The 20,867-nt window shown below is 34.7% G+C and overlaps 1 protein-coding gene across 1 annotated transcript; it reads right to left on the bottom strand.

Moving 5' to 3' along the window:
- Positions 1 to 639: 639 nt before the first annotated feature.
- On the bottom strand, positions 640 to 1,517 carry LOC141406684 (lipopolysaccharide-induced tumor necrosis factor-alpha factor homolog). The gene is made up of 3 exons (XM_073992576.1): positions 1,367 to 1,517; positions 931 to 1,242; positions 640 to 848 (listed from the first exon to the last, which is right to left on the bottom strand). Exons 2-3 carry the CDS (start codon positions 1,230 to 1,232, stop codon positions 755 to 757), a joined length of 396 nt encoding a protein of 131 aa, XP_073848677.1. The 5' UTR covers positions 1,233 to 1,242; positions 1,367 to 1,517; the 3' UTR covers positions 640 to 754.
- Positions 1,518 to 20,867: the final 19,350 nt, after the last annotated feature.

Here is a 20,867-nt window from a genome sequence, read left to right as displayed (position 1 = left end):
GGGAGGCTTAAATATTCTCCACTGTGTAGCTCTAACATTTGGATACCACATTGGCGCCAAAAAGTTTACCACATACCGGCATATTGCTTTATAAGACGTGAAAAAGATTTCTTTGGCAACACCCCTAGTGGTGCAACCTGCGACTTGAGAATCTTGTTTCTACTACTGATCTTTTCGCGAATAGCTGTGGCTTGCGCGGCGAGTTATACATGCTGTGGAACTAACCTAAAATTCTTCCGTAGACAGAAGGCATTCTAAAGGTTTTATTTGAACAGAAATCTTTTTAAATCTCTTCGGCAGGCAGATGCCCTACATAAAGTCTGCAGACAAATGCTTTAAAAAAATATTCTGAAGAAAAGACATTGAAATGTATTCTATACTGGAGAAGATTTCTATCCATAGAATACCTTTTAAAGGGCTGCTATAGAATGAAAGAATTCAAAACCTATCTCACAGCTTCCAAACAATATTGACCTCTATTGCAAATTTCTGTACACTAGCTTCAGACCTTCTGTCTGAGTGTTAATGATCACTGATCAGCGTCTGTGACCTTTACGAGCATTGCAAAAGTTACATGTTAGATTTATGGAAATGCGCCTAAAGATATGCAATACATAAATACTTTGCAACAAATTCTTTGGGGAATAATAGGTATATTTTTTTTATTTTATATATAATTTTTAAGGATACTTGGAAATGTACGGTACGTGAAAAAAATCCAAAGAAATGGATGAGAAAAAAATTGTATATTCCTTTATTGAAAAGTACCCACATATGCTTCGCATGTGGGGCAGTGGTGATCCAAATTTGTGCATGCGTCCAGACAATAGGGTAAACAACAGCAACCGCTGTAATAAATAATAAAAAAAAAAACGTTCCGAAAATCATCCCAAAAATATATCAAATTGCCATAAATTCATTCACACTTACATGCACGTCAAACAAATGCACGCTAGATGGGTTTTCCAGGTGGCCCTACGCTTTATTGTAGTCTTGTTGCGGCATCGACACTGAGGACAAGTCATTATTACCGGCTTCGGTCCAACAGGTTGATAAGTTTCGGTTCCAATATTGTTTACATTAATTACAGGTGCTTGCTGGAAAACATCCGACGAGGTGGCGGCGACTGGTCTATGGATTGGTGTTTCATCGTTGGAATCAATTTCCGGATAAATGTTATTCAGTTTGTTGTAGGGTGGGGGTGAAGGGGCTTGTTTTAAAGAACGTTCCATGGCCAACAATCTTGAAGAAACGGAAATGCGGGAATAAACTTAGTAATTAATTGTATAAATTTTATCGGTAATTTTTTTGTGCTTATTAAGCATAATATTTTTCTGGATACACAATTTTCAATTAGAAAACATACCAACAATCACTCAATTTGAAGTAACCCAAATTTCAATTGTTTCCGCAACTTCTGAATTGTCCGAATTCGATGACTGTAGATTTAAAACTAAACGTTTTGGTCTTAAAGTTTTCAATGCGAGAAATGTGACTCCTTGGCGTATGCATACATAGCCGATGTTGATTTTATTGTGCACTTTGGCGTCAACGATATTTGCATTGTTCCAAGAAATACACTGAGAAAATATACAATTTGTTTTCCCTTTTAGGGCTAATGTGAGGAAACATGTATGATCTAAAGGTAAGGTCACATTAGGCAAATATTTGCTCCAATGACAGGCAGTGTGCGCTTATTGAGAGCAGGTGAGCGAAAATATTACATTGAAATTTATGCTCACTTGCTCTCAGCAAGCGAACACTGCCTGTCGCTGGATCAAATATTTGCCTAGTGTGACCTACCTTAAATAATGGTAATATATTATAGGGAAATATATGTTTTATAATACGAACACAATAGAGAGTTAGGCCACACAATTTATAAGGTCATACATAAAACTTTGTAGAAGAAATTAGTTATAATAATTTCTCAAAAAGACCTCCGAAAGATATTCTAGGTGTTGAAGACTTCTAAATGGTCTTCTATGTATGTATAGAAGACCCTCTACAGGTCTTCTAAATATTCTGTACATAAAAGATCTGTATGAGGTCTTCTATTATAGAAGACCTCCGAAAGGTCGGTACTGAACAGAAGATCTCCTAAAGGTTTTCTTGGTATAGAAGACATCCAGAAAATCTGCTATGTACAGAAGATTTCCCAAAAGGTCTTCTAACAAACGAAGAACCCATAAAGGGCCTCTAATTAGAGAAGACCTCTTAAAGGTCTACTAAGTGTAAAATACCGCATAAAGGTCTGCTAAGTAAAGAATGCCTCCCAAGTGTCTTCTAAGTAGAGAAGTCCTTTTAAGCATATTTTCTGTGGGAAGATCCCCCAAGGGACTTCTAAGTAAAGAATACCTCATAAAGGTTCTCTATGTAAAGACGACCTTCTAAAGGACTAATAGTATAGACGTTATCCTAAAGGACTTCTAGGTATAGAAGAGCTGATAAGAACTGATAGGTATAAAAGATCTCCTAAAGGTCTTCTGGATAAAGAAGACCTCCTAACGTTATTCTGTGTGTAGAAAACATTCTCAAGATCTTCTAGCAAAAGAAGACCTCCGAATGGCCTTCTAATTAAAAATACATCAAAATTTATCCTGCTTAACGAAGACCTCCTAAAGGTCTTCTGTGTAAAGTTCTTCTAGTTATAGAAGTTCTCCTAAAAGTCTTCTGGGTCTTCTAAGAGAAGATCTTCTAAGTAGAGAAGACATCCTAAAAGTCTTCTCTATATAGAAGACCTTTTAAAGGACTTCGAAGACCTCCTAAAGGTCTTCTATATATAGAAGACCTTCTAAAGGACCTCTAGGTGTAGAACACCTCCTAAAGGTCTACTTAGTAAATAAGACCTCCTAAAGGTCTTCAATGGAAAGAAGGTCCTCTACGTAAAGCAGACTTTCTAAAAGTCTTCTAACTTAAGAACTACTCCCGAAGGTCTTCTAAGGAAAGAATACCTTTTAAAATCTTCTAACTAAAGCAGACCTCTTAAAGGTCGTCTAAGTAAAGAAGATTTCTTAAGGTCTTCAAAGAAAAGAACTATTCCTGAAGGTCTAAGGAAAGAAGACCTTACAAAGGTCTTCTAAGGAAAGTAGACTTTTCATCCTTCTTTTGTACACCTTTCTTTCAGAAAGGGTCTAAGCAAGCACCCTTTCTTTCAGAAAGGGTCTAAGGAAGCACCCTTTCTTTCAGAAAGGGTCTAAGGAAGCACCCTTTCTTTCAGAAAGGGTCTAAGGAAGCACCCTTTCTTTCAGAAAGGGTCTAAGGAAGCACCCTTTCTTTCAGAAAGGGTCTAAGGAAGCACCCTTTCTTTCAGAAAGGGTCTAAGGAAGCACCCTTTCTTTTAGAAAGGGTCTAAGGAAGCACCCTTTCTTTCAGAAAGGGTCTAAGGAAGCACCCTTTCTTTCAGAAAGGGTCTAAGGAAGCACCCTTTCTTTCAGAAAGGGTCTAAGGAAGCACCCTTTCTTTCAGAAAGGGTCTAAGGAAGCACCCTTTCTTTCAGAAAGGGTCTAAGGAAGCACCCTTTCTTTCAGAAAGGGTCTAAGGGAGCACCCTTTCTTTCAGAAAGGGTCTAAGGGAGCACCCTTTCTTTCAGAAAGGGTCTAAGGAAGCACCCTTTCTTTCAGAAAGGGTCTAAGGAAGCACCCTTTTTTCAGAAAGGGTCTATAGAAACACCCTTTCTTTTAGAAAGGGTCTATAGAAACACCCTTTCTTTTAGAAAGGATCTATAGAAACACCCTTTCCTTCAAAAAGGGTCCCTTTCTTTTCGAAAGGGTCTATAGAAACAACTTTTCTTTCAGAAAGGGTCTATAGGAACACACTTTCTTTTAGAAAGGGTCTATAGGAACACCCTTTCTTGTAGAAAAGATCTATAAAAGCACCCTTTCTTTTCGAAAGGGTCTATAGAATAACCCTTTCTTTTAGAAAGGGTCTATAGAAGCACCCTTTCTTTTAGAAAGGGTCTATAGATGCACCCTTTCTATAGAAACACCCTTTCTGTTAGAAAGGGTCTATAGAAGCACCCTTTCTTTCAGAAAGTGTCTACAGAAACACCCTTTAGTTTAGAAAGGGTCTATAGAAGCACCCTTTTCTTTTAGAAAGGGTCTATAGAAACACCCTTTCTTTCAGAAAGTGTCTATAGAAGCACCCTTTCTTTTAGAAAGGGTCTATAGAAGCACCCTTTCTTTTAGAAAGGGTCTATATAAGCACCCTTTCTTTTAGAAAGGGTCTATAGAAGCACCCTTTCTTTTAGAAAGGGTCTATAGAAGCACCCTTTCTTTTAGAAAGGGTCTATAGAAGTACCATTTCTTTTAGAAAGGGTCTATAGAAGCACCCTTTCTTTTAGAAAGGGTCTATAGAAGCACCCTTTCATTTAGAAAGGGTCGTTAGAAGCACCCTTTCTTTTAGAAACGGTCTATGGAAACACCATTTCTTTTAGAAACGGTCTATGGAAACACCATTTCTTTTAGAAAGGGTCTATAGAAGCAACCTTTGTTTCGGAAAGGGTCTATAGAAGCAAAACCTTTCTTTGAGAAAGGGTTCATTGAAACACCCTTTCTTTTAAAAAGAATCTATAGAAGCAACCATTCTTTCAGAAAGGGTCTATAGAAGCAGCCTCTTTTTCAAAAAGGGTCTATTGAAACACCCTTTCTTTTAAAAAGAATCTATAGAAGCAACCATTCTTTCAGAAAGGGTCATAGAAGCACCCTCTCTTTCAAAAAGTGTCTAAAGAAGCACCCTTTCTTTTAAAAAGTGTCTAAAGAAGCACCCTTTCTTTTAAAAATGGTCTATAGGAGCACCCTTTCTTTAAAAAAGGGTCTATAGAAGCAACCATTCTTTCAGAAAGGGTCTATAGAAGCACCCTCTCTTTCAAAAAGGGTCTATTGAAACACCCTTTCTTTTAGAAAGGGTCTATGGAAGCACCATTTCTTTCAGAAAGGGTCTATAGAAACACCATATATTTTTGAAAGGTTCCATAGAAGCAACCTTTCTTTCAGAAAGGGTCTATAGAAACATCCTTTCTTTCAGGAAAGGTCTATAGAAGCACCGCTTTTTTCAGAAAGAGTCTATAGAAGCACCCTTTCTCTCAGAAAAGGTTTATAGAAACACCCTTTCTTTTAGAAAGGGTCTGTAGAAGCAACCTTTCTTTCAGAAGGGGTCTATAGAAACACCCTTTCTTTTAGAAAGGGTATATAGAAGCACCCTTTCTTTCAGAAAGGATCTATAGAAACACCCATTCTTTTAGAAATATTCTGTAGAAGCAACCTTTCTTTCAGAAATGGCCTATAGAAACACCGTTTTTTTCAGAAAGGGTCTATAGAAACACCCTTTCTTTTAGAAAGGGTCTGTAGAAGCACCCTTTCTTACAGAGAGGGTCTATAGAAACACCCTTTATTTTAGAAAGGGTATATAGAAGCACCCTTTCTTTCAGAAGGGGTGTATAGAACCACTCTTTCTTTTAGAAAGGGTCTGTAGAAGCAACCTTTCTTTCAGAAGGGGTCTTTTAGAAAGGGTGTATAGAAGCAACTTTTCTTTTAGAAAGGGTCTATAGAAGCGCCCTTTTTTTCAAAAAAGTCTACAGAATCACCCTTTCTTTCAGAAAGGGTCTATGGAACCAAAGGTCTTCCAAGTAGAGAAGACCTTCCCAGCAAAAATTCGGATCCAGTAGTCATTACGTAACCCATTACAAAGTAATGTAAACAAGCTTCTTTTCCCATTACAAGTAATCTGAAAAGTAATGGGATACTACTAACTAAGTAATGAGGACGGTGGCACAGTGAGTGTGTGTCCGACTATAAATCCCAGGGTTGTGTGTTCAACGCTCACTGTCGGCATGCGAGTTTTTTTTTTTTTTTAATTAAAAAATAACACTGCACATTTAAGTTCTTAAGCAACCCTTAATGTTCGTGTGCGTTGCATAGTATGTAGTGTCTTTGGCTAGAAATCAGAGGGTTCGTGTGTTCAACTCGCACAGCGACCGAAATAAAATAAAGTAAAATAAAAGTACGACGTGTGATGAAATTTAAAAAAAATCTCTACATCAACTGTTCTAAAAATAGAATTTTTTCAACTTACTTTTCAACTTCTAGTGGCCACAGAATAACTAGTTATTCTAGTGGTCATAAAATAACTACAAACTGAGTGCGACATGCCCTTGTAAAAATAATGGGGAAGAAAGGGGGTTTGCGAGTAGTAGAGAGTTTCTAAGTAGACAAGACTTCTTAAGACCTTCTAAGTAGAGAAGACCTAGTAAAGGTCTTCTAAGAAAGAATGTCTTATAAAGGTCTTCTAAGTAAAGAATATCTTATAAAGGTCTTCTATGTAGAGAAGACCTCTAGGTATATCAGACCTCCTAAAGTCGGTATAGATGACCACCTAAATGTATTTTATGTATAGAATACATATTTAGACCTCATAAATGTCTTCTAGACATAGAAGACCTCCTAAAGGTTATCTAAGGCTTCTAACTAAGGAAGTTCCTCTAGAGATCGTCTAAGTAAAGACTACTTCCTAATGGCATTCTAAGTACATAAGACCTCCTAAATGTCTTCGTAGTACATAAGACCTACTAAAGGTCATCCATGTATAGAAGATCTCTTGAAAATCGTATTCTTTCCTTTCATTCATTTCTCTCAGCGTTTAATTTACTTCAATTTTTTTCAGAAATATTGAAATTGTTTATACTTTTTACTTTTCTTTGTATATGCAGCAGAGCGACAGAGGCGTGGCGACACATTATCCTTTCTCTCTCTCTTTTCTTACCCTATCAAAGGCGATATAAATTATGCCACCATTGTACTTGAAGTACGCACATAGATTTCTGTTTAATAATTTTCGCCTACGTCAGTGTAATATGGTGGCGATAGTATACATACAAAAATATGCACAGATGTATGTTTGAAAGAATAGTTTGCTGGATTTCTGTTGTTGTTTTAGTTCCTATTGCAGTACAGCGATGTCGATCATTGGCGTTAATGACCGCAACATAATTATGCAAAAGATTGTGCTATTTGCAGTAGCGTCTTAAAGGCGACATATGATCATAAATATGTACATACATACATACATACATATGTACATGTGTATGTAGGTTCATATGTAAATGGGGGAATACCACTATATTGTGTTGCGGGTGAAGCTTACTGCAGTCAATTTTTTTAATAAAGCAATATGAGCAGAATAAATATGGGGAATACAATGTATCGATCAAGCTTTTAATCATTCAGAGACTAGGCAACGTACATTCAATAACATTTCGATACAAATGTTACAATAATTATCCGATGCCAAAGCGGATGATGCCATGAGTACGAAATCATCAACTTTTACGATTGTCAAAAGCTAAATGTTTTGACAAAAAATGTATATTATATATGTCACGGTTTCTGACGGGCCATCTATGGTGCCAATAGCTAAAATCAATGCCAGGTGATGAATTATAAGTCAGCCAGAAACCGCACCATTAAGAAGTCTTATATCAATAGAAGACCTTTAGGAAGTTTACTATATATAGGAGACTTTTAGGGGTCTTATGTACGTAAAAGACCTTCAGGAGATCTTCTATACAAAGTAGACCTTTAAGAGCTCAAATATACAAAAGAGACCTTAGATGGTACTCTATAAATAAAATACCTTTTAGACTCCGTCTACGCACCTTTATGTCGTGTTCTGTATATGGAATACCTTAGGAGGTCTATTATACAAATAATACCTTAAGGAGGTCTACTATAGTCAGAAGAACTTAAAAAGGTCTTCTATATTTAGAAGGTTTTTTTATACATAGAAGATATTTACATGGGCTTTTGTACATAGAAGACTTTCAGGAGGTCTTCTATAAATGGAAGATATTGAGGAGGATTCTATACATAGAAGACTTTAAGGAGGGCTCTACGAGGCCTTAGGACGCCATAGAAGACCTTATGAAGGATTTCTACACTCAAAAGACCACTAAGAGGTGTTCTGTACTCTAAAGACTTCTATAGTTAGAGGACCTCTTGAAGGTATTCTATATTTATAAGAGCCTTTCAGAAGTCTTCCGAACATAGAATATCTTTAGGAGGTATTTATACATAGAAGGCCTTCTGTACACAAAATACCTTTAAAAGGTGTTCTGTTCATAGAAGACCTTAGGAGGTATTTTATGCACAGAAGATCTTAAGGAGGTCTTCTGTACTCAGACCTGTAGAAGATCTTTAGAATTAGGCGGTGTGTAAAATCGTGTAAATCAGGGTAAGATGATGAGTCGATCTATGCATGTCCATCCGACTGTCTGTTGTAATCACTCTAGCATCCACTAAAATGGAGATAGTACGTTGAAAATTTGGGAAGATGTGTTTTTTTGTTGCAGGCTGGTTAAGTTCGATGATGGGCTATATCGGTCCACGTTGTTTTGTAGCCCCCATATAACGGTACCGATTTCAGGTGTTTTGAGGATTTTAGCTATAGGCTCCATATAAGCGTACCTCCCGATTTTCGGTCATTTGTAAATTTTAGCTGTATTTCTCGGCCGAACTTGTTGTAATTTGGCATTTGAAGATACTTTTGGTCGCAACACTTCTCCACCAGAAGTTGTCAATATAGGACCATGTTTTGGTATAGCTCCGTATAACGTGTATATGTCCCATATAACGATACCTTCCGATTTTCGTTATTTTGAGGGTTTTATTTATATTGCTTGACGGAACTACCTGCAATTTGAGGTTCCCTGCAGTCACAAAACTTGTCCACCTAAAATTGTCAACATAGGTTCACACTTTGATATATGTATTCCCCATATAAAGGTACCACCTGATTGAACATATTTTTTAGATTAGATAATTTAGGCATTTGGGGTATCCGTGGTCGAACAATTTTTTTACCTAAAATTGTGGATAGGAGAAAAACAATTATTTCATTTTTAGTTACAAATAGTTTATGGTGGAGGGTATAAAACATTTGGCCCGGCCGAACATAAAGACTTTTTATTTGTTTATACACAGAATACTTTTATAATGTCTTATATTCATAAAATGTCTTTTAAAAGGTCTTCTTTAGACAGAAGAGCTTTAGGAGAACTTCTATATACCTTCATATACAAGACTTAAGGATGTTTTTTATACTTGAAAGGCTGCAGGAAGAGACCTTTGAAAGTCTTTAGGAGCTTTTTATAGTTAGAAAGCCTTTTGAAAAATTAATTCCTCAAAAAATTTGTGAATTTTAACTCTTTCTTTGAAAAATTCTCACCTTCAAATAAAAATATGACAAAAATTAAAAAAATGAATTCCCTAAAAAATTCTCTCCGTGAAAAAAAAATGTTGAAAAATTAATTCCTTTAAAAAATTTTGATTTAAAAGATATTTTCAAGTAATTCTAAACTTGAAAAAATATTTTTAAAAACTCCACGCTTTAACAAAAATATTTAAAAAATCAATTCTTTCAAAATTGTTGAAAAAATTCTCTCCTTGAAAAAATATTTCTAAAACAATCAACTCCATGAAAAATTTTCTTAAAAAAAATCAGACCTTGAAATATTCAATCATTGAAAAAATATTCTCAAAAAATCCACGCCTTGACAAAAATATTTAAAAAATTAATTCTTTGAAAATTATTGAAAAAAATCTCTCCTTAAAAAAAATATTGTTGAAAAATTAATTCCTTTAAAAATTGTTAAAATTGAATTCTCTCCTTGAAAGATATTTTCAAATAATTCTCAAGTTGAAAAAATATTTTTAAAAAATCCACGCCTTGACAAAAATATTTAAAAAATCAAATTTTAGAAAATTGTTGAAAAAATTCTCTCCTCGAAAAAAATATTCCTAAAACAATCAACTCAATGAAAATTTTTCTAAAAAAAATTCAGGCCTTGAAAAATTCCCTCATAAAAAAAATATTCTTAAAAAATCCACGCCTTGACAAAAATGTTTAAAAAATCAATTCCTTGAACATTTTTGAAAATATTCACTCCTTAAAAAAATATTCCTAAACCGTCAACTCGATGAAAAATTTTCTTAACAAATTCAGGCCTTGAAAACTTCCCTCATTGAAAAAATAATATAAAAAAATCCACGCCTTCTCAAAAATATTTTAAAAATCAATTCTTTGAAAATTGTTGAAAAAATTCTCTCCTTGAGAAAATATTCCTAAAACAATCAACTCCATGAATAATTTTCTTAAAAAAATTGAGGCCTTGACAAATTCTCTCAATGAATGAATGAATCATAAAAAATCAATTCTTTGAAAATTGTTGAAAAATCCACGCTTTGACAAACATTTTTAAAAAATAAATTCTTTGAAAATTGTTGAAAAAATGCTTTCATTGAAAAAATATTCTTAAAACAATCAACTCCATGAAAAATTTTCTTAAAGAAATTCAGGCATTGAAAAAGTATTCTTAAGAAATCCACGCCTTGACGAAAATATTTAAAAAATCTATTCTTTGAAAATTGTTGAAAAAATTATCTTCTTGAAAAAATATCCTAAAACAATCAAATCCATGAAAATTTTTTCTTTAAAAAAATCAGGCCTTGAAATATTCCCTCATTGAAAAAACTTTTTTAAAAAATCCACGTCTTGACAAAAATATTTAAAAAATCAATTCTTCAAAAAACGTTGAAAAAATTCTATCCTCGAAAAAATATTCCTAAAACAATTAACTCCATGAACAATTTTCAGAAAAATAAATCAGGCCTTGAAAAATTCCCTTTTTGAAAAAATATTCTTAAACATCCTCGCTTGACAAAAATATTTAAAAAATCGGGCCTTGAAAAATATTTAAGAAATCAATTCATTGAAAATTGTTGAAAAAATTCTCTACTTGAAAAAATATTCCTAAAACAATCAACTCCATGAAAAATTTTCTTAAAAAAATTCTGCCCTTAAAAAATTCCCTCACTGAAAAAATATTCTTAAAAAATCCACGCCTTGAAAAAAATATTTAAAAAATCAATTCTTTGAAAAAATATTCCTAAAACAATCAACTCCATGAATAATTTTCTTAAAACACTGTAAAAAAAGTTCAGGCTGAAAATTTCTCTCATTGAAAAAAATATAAAAAATCCACAACCTTGACAAAAATTTTTAAAAAGTCAATTCTTTGAAAATTTTTGAAAAAAATTGTCTCCCTCACAAAAATATTTAAAAAATCAATATTGTTTTAGGAATCAACTCCATTAAAAATTTCTTAAAAAAATTCAGGCATTGAAAAATTCCCGCATTGAAAAAAATATTCTTCAAAAATCCACGCCTTGACAAAAATATTTAAAAAATCAATTCTTTGAAAATTGTTAAAAATTCTCTCCTTGAAAAAATATTCCTAAAACAATCAACTCCATGAAAAATTTTCTTAAAAAAATTCTGCCCTTAAAAAATTCCCTCACTGAAAAAATATTCTTAAAAAATCCACGCCTTGAAAAAAATATTTAAAAAATCAATTCTTTGAAAAAATATTCCTAAAACAATCAACTCCATGAATAATTTTCTTAAAACACTGTAAAAAAAGTTCAGGCTGAAAATTTCTCTCATTGAAAAAAATATAAAAAATCCACGCCTTGACAAAAATTTTTAAAAAGTCAATTCTTTGAAAATTTTTGAAAAAAATTGTCTCCCTCACAAAAATATTTAAAAAATCAATATTGTTTTAGGAATCAACTCCATTAAAAATTTCTTAAAAAAATTCAGGCATTGAAAAATTCCCGCATTGAAAAAAATATTCTTCAAAAATCCACGCCTTGACAAAAATATTTAAAAAATCAATTCTTTGAAAATTGTTAAAAATTCTCTCCTTGAAAAAATATTCCTAAAGCAATCAACTCCATGAAAAATGTTCTTAAAAAGAAAAAAATTAAAAAATCCATGCCTTGAAAAGTGTACTTAAAAAAATCCAAGCCTTGTAAAAAACTTCTAAAAAATCCATGCCTTGAAAAATGTACTTTAGAAAAACCAAGCCTTGAAAATAAAAACTTTTAAAAAATCCACGCTTTGAAAAAATCTTTTAAAAAATCCACGCCTTGAAGAATATTCTTACAAAATCCACGCTTTGAAAAAATATTCTTTAAAAAATCCAACCCTCGAAGAAATCTTTTAAAAAATCCACCCTTTAAAAAATATTCTTTAAAAAATGCAACCCTCGAAAAAATCTTTTAAAAAATCCACGCTCTGAAGAATATTCTTTTAAAGTTCACACTTTGAAGAATATTCTTAAAAGTCCAAGCTTTGAAGAATATTCTTTAAAAATCCATACCTTGGAGAATATTCTTAAAAAATACACTCTTTGAAAAATATTCTTAAACAAATATTCTTGAAAAAATCCATACTTTGAAAAATATTCTTTAAAAAATCCACCCTTGTAAATATTCTCTTAAAAAATCCACGCCTTGTAAAAATATTCTTAACAAATCCACCCCTTGAAAAAATATTCTTAAAAAAATCCAAGACTTGAAAAACATTTTAAAAATCCACTCTTTGAAGAATATGCTTTAAAAGTCCGCACCTTGAAGAATATTCTTAAAAATCCACGCCTTGAAAAATATTCTTACAAAAAACCCACGTCTACAAAAATATTCTTGAAAAAATCCAAACTTTGAAAAATATTCTTAAAAACTACACGACTTCAAAAATATTATTAAAAAATCCATTCCTCAAAAAAAAAAAAAAAAAAAAAGAAATCCATGCCTTGAAAAGTGTGCTTTAAAAAAATCCAAGCCTTGAAAAAAGCTTCTAAAAATCCATGCCTTGAAAAAATTTACTTTAGAAAATCCTAGACTTGAAAAAAACTTTAAAAAAATCCACGCTTTGAAAAAATCTTTTAAAAGATCCACGCCTTGAAGAATACTCTTACAAAATCCACGCCTTGAAAAAAAATCCACCGTTTGAAGAATATTCTTTAAAAGTCCACACCTTGAAGAATATTCTTAAAAATCCACGCCTTGAAGAATATTCTTACAAAAAACCCACGCCTTCAAAACTATTCTTGAAAAAATCGACACTTTGAAAAATATTCTTAAAAAAATCCAGGCCTTCAAAAATATTCTTGAAAAAATCCGTACTTTGAAAAATATTCTTAAGCAAATCACGCCTTGAAAAATATTCTTAGAAAATTCAAAACCTTGAAGAGATAATATTAAACAAATCCACGCCTAGTTAAAATATTTTTTAAAAACTCCACTCCTTGAAAAATATTCTTAAAAAAAATCCACGCCTTGAGCAAATATTCGTAAAAAATCCAAGGCGGATCCTAAAGATGTCTTCCTCACTTTCAGGTTATCTTTTAAGCATACATAGGAAATCGCCAGGAGATCTTCTATTTAGCTTCAGCTAGGTGAAGACCTTTAGGATGCCTTTCATATATCGAAAGAGGTTCACTAAACCTAGAAAATTATTAAAGAAAACCTTTAGGGGATCATCCATACACTGTGTAAATGTTAGTAAATGTATACAAATCGTCAAGAGGTCTTCTATACATAGCATACGTCTTTCTTAATATCCAAAGTCCTTAATACCAATTCTTCTGGTGGGCCTCTACTATAGACCCTTTAATAACAAAATGTCCTTTATTAAAGCTGTTTCCACTGTTTTTCCTTTAGATTGGTTTGGACTGGTTGAAGCTATTCATAGAATGAATCTGATTTTTAGGTCCAGTACTCTTTCTCAGGATTGCAGTGGAAATTAGTTGGGAGTTGGTGATTTGGTATTTTCTTGGCTTCAGAACCTAGGCCAGTAGGCCTATTCTGTAACTGTTATCAATTGAAAAGTTGTTAAAATTTCTTTTGTTTTTGTAACAACTACAAAGCAAACAAATGAAATTGTTGTAAAATAAACAATGAATAAAGTTGTTAAAAGGCTACAGAATAGGTACCCAGGGTTACTTATGTATCTGCATAGAACCTTTCTCCCACCTACATATAGCAGCATCTGTATGGTTCTCAATTATGTATGAGAAGCATGCCTTCATTTATCCATCTCCCTTGTATAAGTATGTAAATCTACATATATATTTATATAAATATGTACGATAACAACAGCTCCGATGACATCATTTTTTCAAATTGATTTGCGGTTTTGTCCACTGCACAAAAAGAACTTCTAAAATAAGCACAAGTGAGTCTTATTTGTTTTCTTTGGGTATTCGTAACTCGAACAAATTGAAAACATTTTTTTTTCTTTTTGGTTTGTTTATTTCTTTGGCATAGGCAAATTCTTATGGTTGGAGTGTATGTTCCATATGTACGTACATATGTATGTACATATAATTTTTTGTTTATTTGTCATTGAAAATATTCCATATGATATATTCGTTTGTTTTTTGATATCACCTGCACCTTAAGAACTACTCAGGAACATTTTTTCAGCTACCCCAATAACGACTCATTTAGGGGACATAAAATTTAAAAGTTCTTGCAATTTATTCGGAGTGGCCGAAAAACAAACAAAATTCAAACAATTGAATTTGTATCCATTAGTCAAAGGGAGAAACACCATAAAAACAAACAAATAAATACCACAAAACAACAATCACACATAACATACATACATAAGTACATATCGTCCAACAACGAAACACGAATCTTAAGTGTCGAATTGAAGTGTCAATATATCCCCAATTGTGTTATTTTGAATTTATCTCTGCTCCGTAAAGTGTCAAACCCTAAAGGCTTTCTTTGCGAAATAAAGAAAAAATCTACGTCAGGGCAGACAAATGGTGCAGCGATTAGTTGTGCATTCTGCTTTATCTCCTTGTTTTAGAAAAGCTGCTTTTTGGGTGCCGTCTAAAGATAAGTTCGGTGGTGGTGGTGTGTAAATTGCCAATTAAGATTTTCTTTTTTAACGACCTGTTATCGCTTGATGTGAGTGATCGACCGCCGATTGTCCAATATAGAGAGAGACTATACAACACATTAACTTGATTCGAAAGCCAATGATTTGTTAGTACAGATGTGTGGGTGTGACGAGGAAACGGTTTGGTTTGCTTGGAATAAACATAAGTTGAGTAAAACAATGTTGGCGATTTTGCATTTGTTTGACCAGATTTTCCTATTAATTTCCGGATAAAAAAGTGGTTTCTATGTACAGAAGACCACAAAAGTTTCTTCTATGTAGAGAAAATAAGGGGGTTTCTGTTTAAAGAAGACCTATAAGGGGTGTTCTATGTAGAGAATCTATCTATACATATAAAGTAGAAAAATGTTTGTAGTTTGAAGTTTATGGACTTAAAAACCGCTGAACCGATCTTCCTGAAATTTTCAGAGTATATCACTACATGGCCTGAAAGTAACATATGTTATAAAAAGTTTTGAAGTTCCGCGTTGATCCGGAGATACCTCAAAAAAATTAGATTTTTATGCATTCTATAGGTAACAGACAGTCTCCAAATTTTGGATGTGTGAAGGAATTTGGTCTAGAAATAAATTTGCCAAATTATGTCGAAATCGGTTCAGATTTGGATATAGCTCCCATATTTATTTTCGGCCGATTTCATGTATTTGATGCACCACACACGCTATATATACCCGATTTTAATGAAAGCTGGAATGTGTGCCTAACATTGGCCTACAAATAAATGTGTCAAAATATATTTTATCTTATTCGGGGTAGCGAAGCGCACCGGCTTCAGCTTCCAATTCTATATATAGCGAAGACCTCCAAAGGGTATTCTATATAGAGAAGACCTCCAAAGGGCATTCTGTATAGAGAAGACCTCCAAAGAGTATTCTATATAGAGAAGACCTCCAAAGGGTATTCTATATAGAGAAGACCTCCAAAGGGTATTCTATATAGAGAAGACCTCCAAAGCGCATTCTATATAGAGAAGATCTCCAAAGGGCATTCTATGTAGAGAATACCTCCAAAGCGTCTTCAATATTGAGAATACCTCCAAAGGGTATTCTATATAGAAGAGACCTCCAAAGGGTCTTCTATATAAAGAAGGCCTCTAAAGCGTCTTTCATATAGAGAAGACCTCCAAAGGGTATTCTATATAGAGAAGACCTTCAAAGGGTCTTCTATGTAGAGAATACCTCCAATGGGTATTCTATGTAGAGAAGGGATCTTCTATATAGAGAAGACTTCCAAAAGTTCTTCTATATAGAGAAGACCTCCAAAGGGTTTTTATATGTACATAAAAGCTACAAACGGTCTTTTATGTAGATAAGACCCCCAAAGGGTCTTCTATGTACAGAAGACCTTCCAAAGGGTATTCCCTGTAGAGAAGACCTTCATAGGGTCTTCAATGTAGAGAAGATCTCCAATGGGTCTTCAAGATATAGAAGAACAGGGGTCTTCTATTTAAAAAAGGCCTCCAAATGGTCTTCTATGCAGAAAAGATCGCCAAAGGATCTTCTTATTATTGAAAAATAGTTTATACAATTTCAACCCTGAACTATATAAAGACGTCTGGTCTTTGTAAAGACATCTGGTCTCTGTAAAGACCTCTGGTCTCTATGAAGACTTCTGGTCTCCAAAAACGACCTCTATAAAGAGTTAAAAACTCTCTAAAACCCTCTGTCCTCTATAAATACTCTGGTCTCTATAAATATCTCTGGTCTCTATTAAAATCTTTCTGTTCCATAAAGACCACTGGTCTCTTTTAAAACCTCCGGTCTCTATAAAGACCTCTGGTCTCTAAGAAGACCTCGGGCCTTTATAAAGCCTCTGAGCTCTCTTAAGACCTGTGGTCTCTGTACAGAACTCGGGGTTCCATAAAGACCTCTGGGTTCCATAAAGTCATGTGGTCTTTATGAAGACCTCTGCTCACTGTAAAGACCTCTGGTCTCTCTAAAAACCTCTGGTCTCTATAAAGACCTCGGGCCTTTACCAAATCCTCTGAGCTCTCTTAAGTCCTGTGGTCTCTATAAAGACTTCTGATCTCTATAAAGACCTCTGATCTCTATACAGGCCTCTGGGTTCCATAAAGACCTCTGGGTTCCATAAAGTCATCTGGTCTCTATAAAGACTTCTGGTCTCTATAAAGACCTCTGGTTCTTATAAAGTCCTGTGGCCCCTATAAAGACCTCGAGTCTCTATAAAGACCTCTGGCCTCTATAAAGAACTCTGGTCTCTATAAAGACCTCTGGTCTCTATAAAGACCTCTGGCCTCTATAAAGACCTCTGGTCTCTATAAAGACCTCTGGCCTCTATAAAGACCTCTGCCCCCCTATTCAGTAACTTTTTAACAACTTTACTCATTGTTTATTTTACAAAAATTTCATTTGTTTGTTTTGTAGTTGTTACAAAAACAAAAGAAATTTTAACAACTTTTCGACCGATAAAAGTTACAGAATAGGCCTACTGGTCTCTATAAAGACCTTTGGTCTCTATAAAGACCTCTGGTCTCTATAAAGACCTCTGGTCTCTATAAAGAACTCTGGTCTCTATAAAGACCTCTGGTCTCTATAAAGACCTCTGGTCTCTATAAAGACCTCTGGTCTCTATAAAGACCTCTGGTCTTTATAAGGACCTCTGGTCTCTATAAAGACCTCTGGTCTCTATAAAGACATCTGGTCTCTATAAAGACCTCTGGTCTCTATAAAAACCTCTGGTCTCTATAAAGACCTCTGGTCTCTATAAAGACCTCTGGTCTCTATAAAGACCTCTGGTCTCTATAAAGACCTCTGGTCTCTATAATGCCCTCTGGTCTATATAAAGACCTCTGGTCTCTATAAAGACCTCTGGTCCTTATAAAGACCTCTGTTCTCTATAAAGACCTCTGGTCTCTATAAAGACCTCTGGTCTCTATAAGGCCCTCTGGTCTCTATAAAGACCTCTGGTCTCTATAAAGACCTCTGGTCCCTATAAAGACCTCTGTTCTCTATAAAGACCTCTGGTCTCTATAAAGACCTCTGGTCTCTATAAGGACCTCTGGTCTCTATAAAGACCTCTGGTCTCTATAAAGACATCTGGTCTCTATAAAGACATCTGGTCTCTATAAAGACCTCTGGTCTCTATAAAGACCTCTGGTCTCTATAAAGACCTCTGGTCTCTATAAAGACCTCTGGTCTCTATAAAGACCTCTGGTCTCTATAAGGACCTCTGGTCTCTATAAAGACCTCTGGTCTCTATAAAGACATATGGTCTCTATAAAGACCTCTGATCTCTATAAAGACATCTGGTCTCTATAAAGACCTCTGGTCTCTATAAAGACCTCTGGTCTCTATAAAGACCTCTGGTCCCTATAAAGACTTCTAGTCTCTATAAAGACCTCTGGTCTCTATAAAGACTCTGGTCTCTATAAGTATCTCTGGTCTCTATAAAGACCTCTGGTCTCTATAAAGACCTCTGGTCTCTATACAGACCTCTGGTCTTTTATAAAGACCTCTGGTTTCTATAAAGACCTCTGGTCTCTATAAAGACCTCTGGTCTCTATAAAGACCTCTGGTCTCTATAAAGACATCTGGTCTCTATAAAGACCTCTGGTCTCTATACAGACCTCTGGTCTCTTTACAGACCTCTGGTCTCTTTACAGACCTCTGGTTTCTATAAAGACCTCTGGTTTCTATAAAGACCTCTGCTCTCTATAAAGACCTCTGGTCTCTACAAAGACCTCTGGTCTCTATAAAGACATCTGGTCTCTTTAAAGACCTCTGGTCTCTATAAAGACCTCTGGTCTCTATACAGACCTCTGGTCTCTTTACAGACCTCTGGTTTCTATAAAGACCTCTGGTTTCTATAAAGACCTCTGGTCTCTATAAAGACCTCTGGTCTCTACAAAGACCTCTGGTCTCTATAAAGACCTCTGATCCTTTTAAAGACGTCTGGTCTTTTTAAAGACCTCTGGTCGCTATAAAGACCTCTGGCCTCTATAAAGACCTCTGGTCTCTATACAGACCTCTGGTCTCTATAAAGACCTCAGTAGTGCGATTCTCTAACTCATTTTTTGAGTTACCGACAATTGTCGGTAAAATTAAAATGCTTATAATTTCGGTAATTACCGATGTTTTTCGGTAAGTTAGCGACGAATAAAAAGCAGTCGCAAAGTTCTACCGATAGCAAGAGTGTTGTCAACTTTTATTTGAACTTTTCATTCATAATTTTGCGTTTTAATTTTACCGATTTTTGTCGGTAACTCAAAAAATGTGTTAGAGAATCGCACTACTGGTCTCTATAAAGACCTCTGGTCTCTATAAAGACCTCTGGTCTCTATAAAGACCTCTGGTCTCTATAAAGACCGCTGGTCTCTATACAGACCTCTGGTCTCTATAAATACCCCTTGTCTCTATAAAGACCTCTGGTCTCTATAAAGACCTCTGGTCTCAATAAAGACTTCTGGTCTCTATAAAGACTTCTAGTCTCTGTAAATACCCCTTGCCTCTATAAAGACCTCTGGTATCTATAAAGACCTCTGGTCTCTATAAAGACTTCTGGTCTCTACGAGTATAAAGACCTCTTGTCTCTATAAAGACCTCTGGTCTCTATAAAGACCTCTGGGCTCTACAAAGACTTCTGGTCCTTATAAAGACCTGTGATCTATATAAAGTCCTCTGGTCTCTAAAAAGACCTCTTGTCTCTACAAAGACTTCTGTGGTCTCTATAAAGACCTCTGATCTCTATAAAGACTTCTTGTCCTTATAAACCCCTGTGGTCGTATAAAAACTTTCTGTCTCTAGAAAGACCTCTGGTGTTTATAAAGACCCCTGTGTTCAATAAAGAACTCTGGGTTTCATAAAGACCTCTGGTCTCTAAAGAGGTCTCTGGTCTCTATAAAGACATCTGGTCTCTATAACGACTTTTTGTCTCTGGTCAATTTGAGGATCTCTGCTCTCTATAAAGACTCTGGTCTCTATAAATACCTCTGGTCTCTATAAAGACCTCTGGTCTCTATAAAGACCTCTGGTCTCTATAAAGACCTTTGGTCTCTATAAAGACTTTTGGTGTCTATATCGACTATTATAGCCACTGGTCCCTATACAGACTTTTGATCTCTATAAAGACCCTTTATCTCTATAAAGACCTCTGGTCTCTATAAAGACTTTTGGTGTCTATATCGACTTCTGGTCCTTATAAAGACCTCTGGTCTCTATAAAGACTTCTGGTCCTTATAAAGACCTGTGGTCGCGACAAAGAGCTGTGGTGTCTATAAAGACCTCTGGCCTCTACAAAAACCTGTGGTCTCTATAAAGACCTCTGGTCTCTGTAAAGACCTCTGGTCTCCATAAAGACCTCTGTGTTCCATAAAGACCTCTGGTCTTAATAATGACTTCTGGTATTTAAAACGACATACGGTATCTATAAAGACCTCTGGCCTCTATAAAAACCTGTGATCTCTATAAAGACCTCTGGTCTCCATAAAGACCTCTGGTTTCTATAAAGACCAGATCCAAAAGGGTCTTCTTTGTTTTGAGGACTTCCAAAGAAGACTTCTATGTATAGAAGACCTCCAAAGGGTCCTGTATGTGTAGAAGACTTCTAAAATGTACCCTAAGGGTCGTCTATGTATAGAAGATACATAGAAAACCCTCCAAAAAATCGATACTCTTTGTCGTCTTTTGTTCCATCGAAAAACCAAATTTTTCTGGTCTTCTACACATAGAAGTCCTTTTCCATTGAGTAACCGTCATTTCCCTGAATTTCCTTCAGTTCAATTATGAAATCATAACTCAAACTCCTGCTGCTCAATTTTGTTAAATTAGCCACACACAAAACATAAATCACCTAATTGAGAGTTGTGGGGTTCATGTCGATGTGGTCAATTGGTCACTTGGTTAACTGGTCAAACTCCAAAGCAGAAATATGTAACAAACAATCCAATTTCATAAAATTACGGTTTCAATAGAAAACAAATGGACAAACACAGAAAATAGTTTGTTGTTTCAATTTGACCATTGAGGAGTTTACAATGCAAACGTTTTTCTTTTTTTCACTCTCGGCACTTGGTCACCGATATTTTATTTATGACTGTTTTT

The sequence above is a fragment of the Musca autumnalis genome, unplaced genomic scaffold, assembly GCF_047663935.1.
Source record: "Musca autumnalis isolate F117 unplaced genomic scaffold, ASM4766393v1 scaffold_5, whole genome shotgun sequence".
Classification (NCBI taxonomy): Eukaryota; Metazoa; Arthropoda; class Insecta; order Diptera; family Muscidae; genus Musca; species Musca autumnalis.
The sequence above is the reverse complement of the archived record's forward strand: the minus strand, read 5'-3'. Positions and strand labels throughout refer to the sequence as shown.

Excerpts from the sequence above, each read along its gene's own strand:
- LOC141406684 (XM_073992576.1), bottom strand. The coding sequence starts at position 1,232 with ATGGAACGTTCTTTAAAACAAGCCCCTTCACCCCCACCCTACAACAAA. Across the intron at positions 849-930 it reads TGCATTTGTTTGACGTGCAT|CGGTTGCTGTTGTTTACCCT; the intron begins GTAAGTGTGAAT and ends TATTTATTACAG.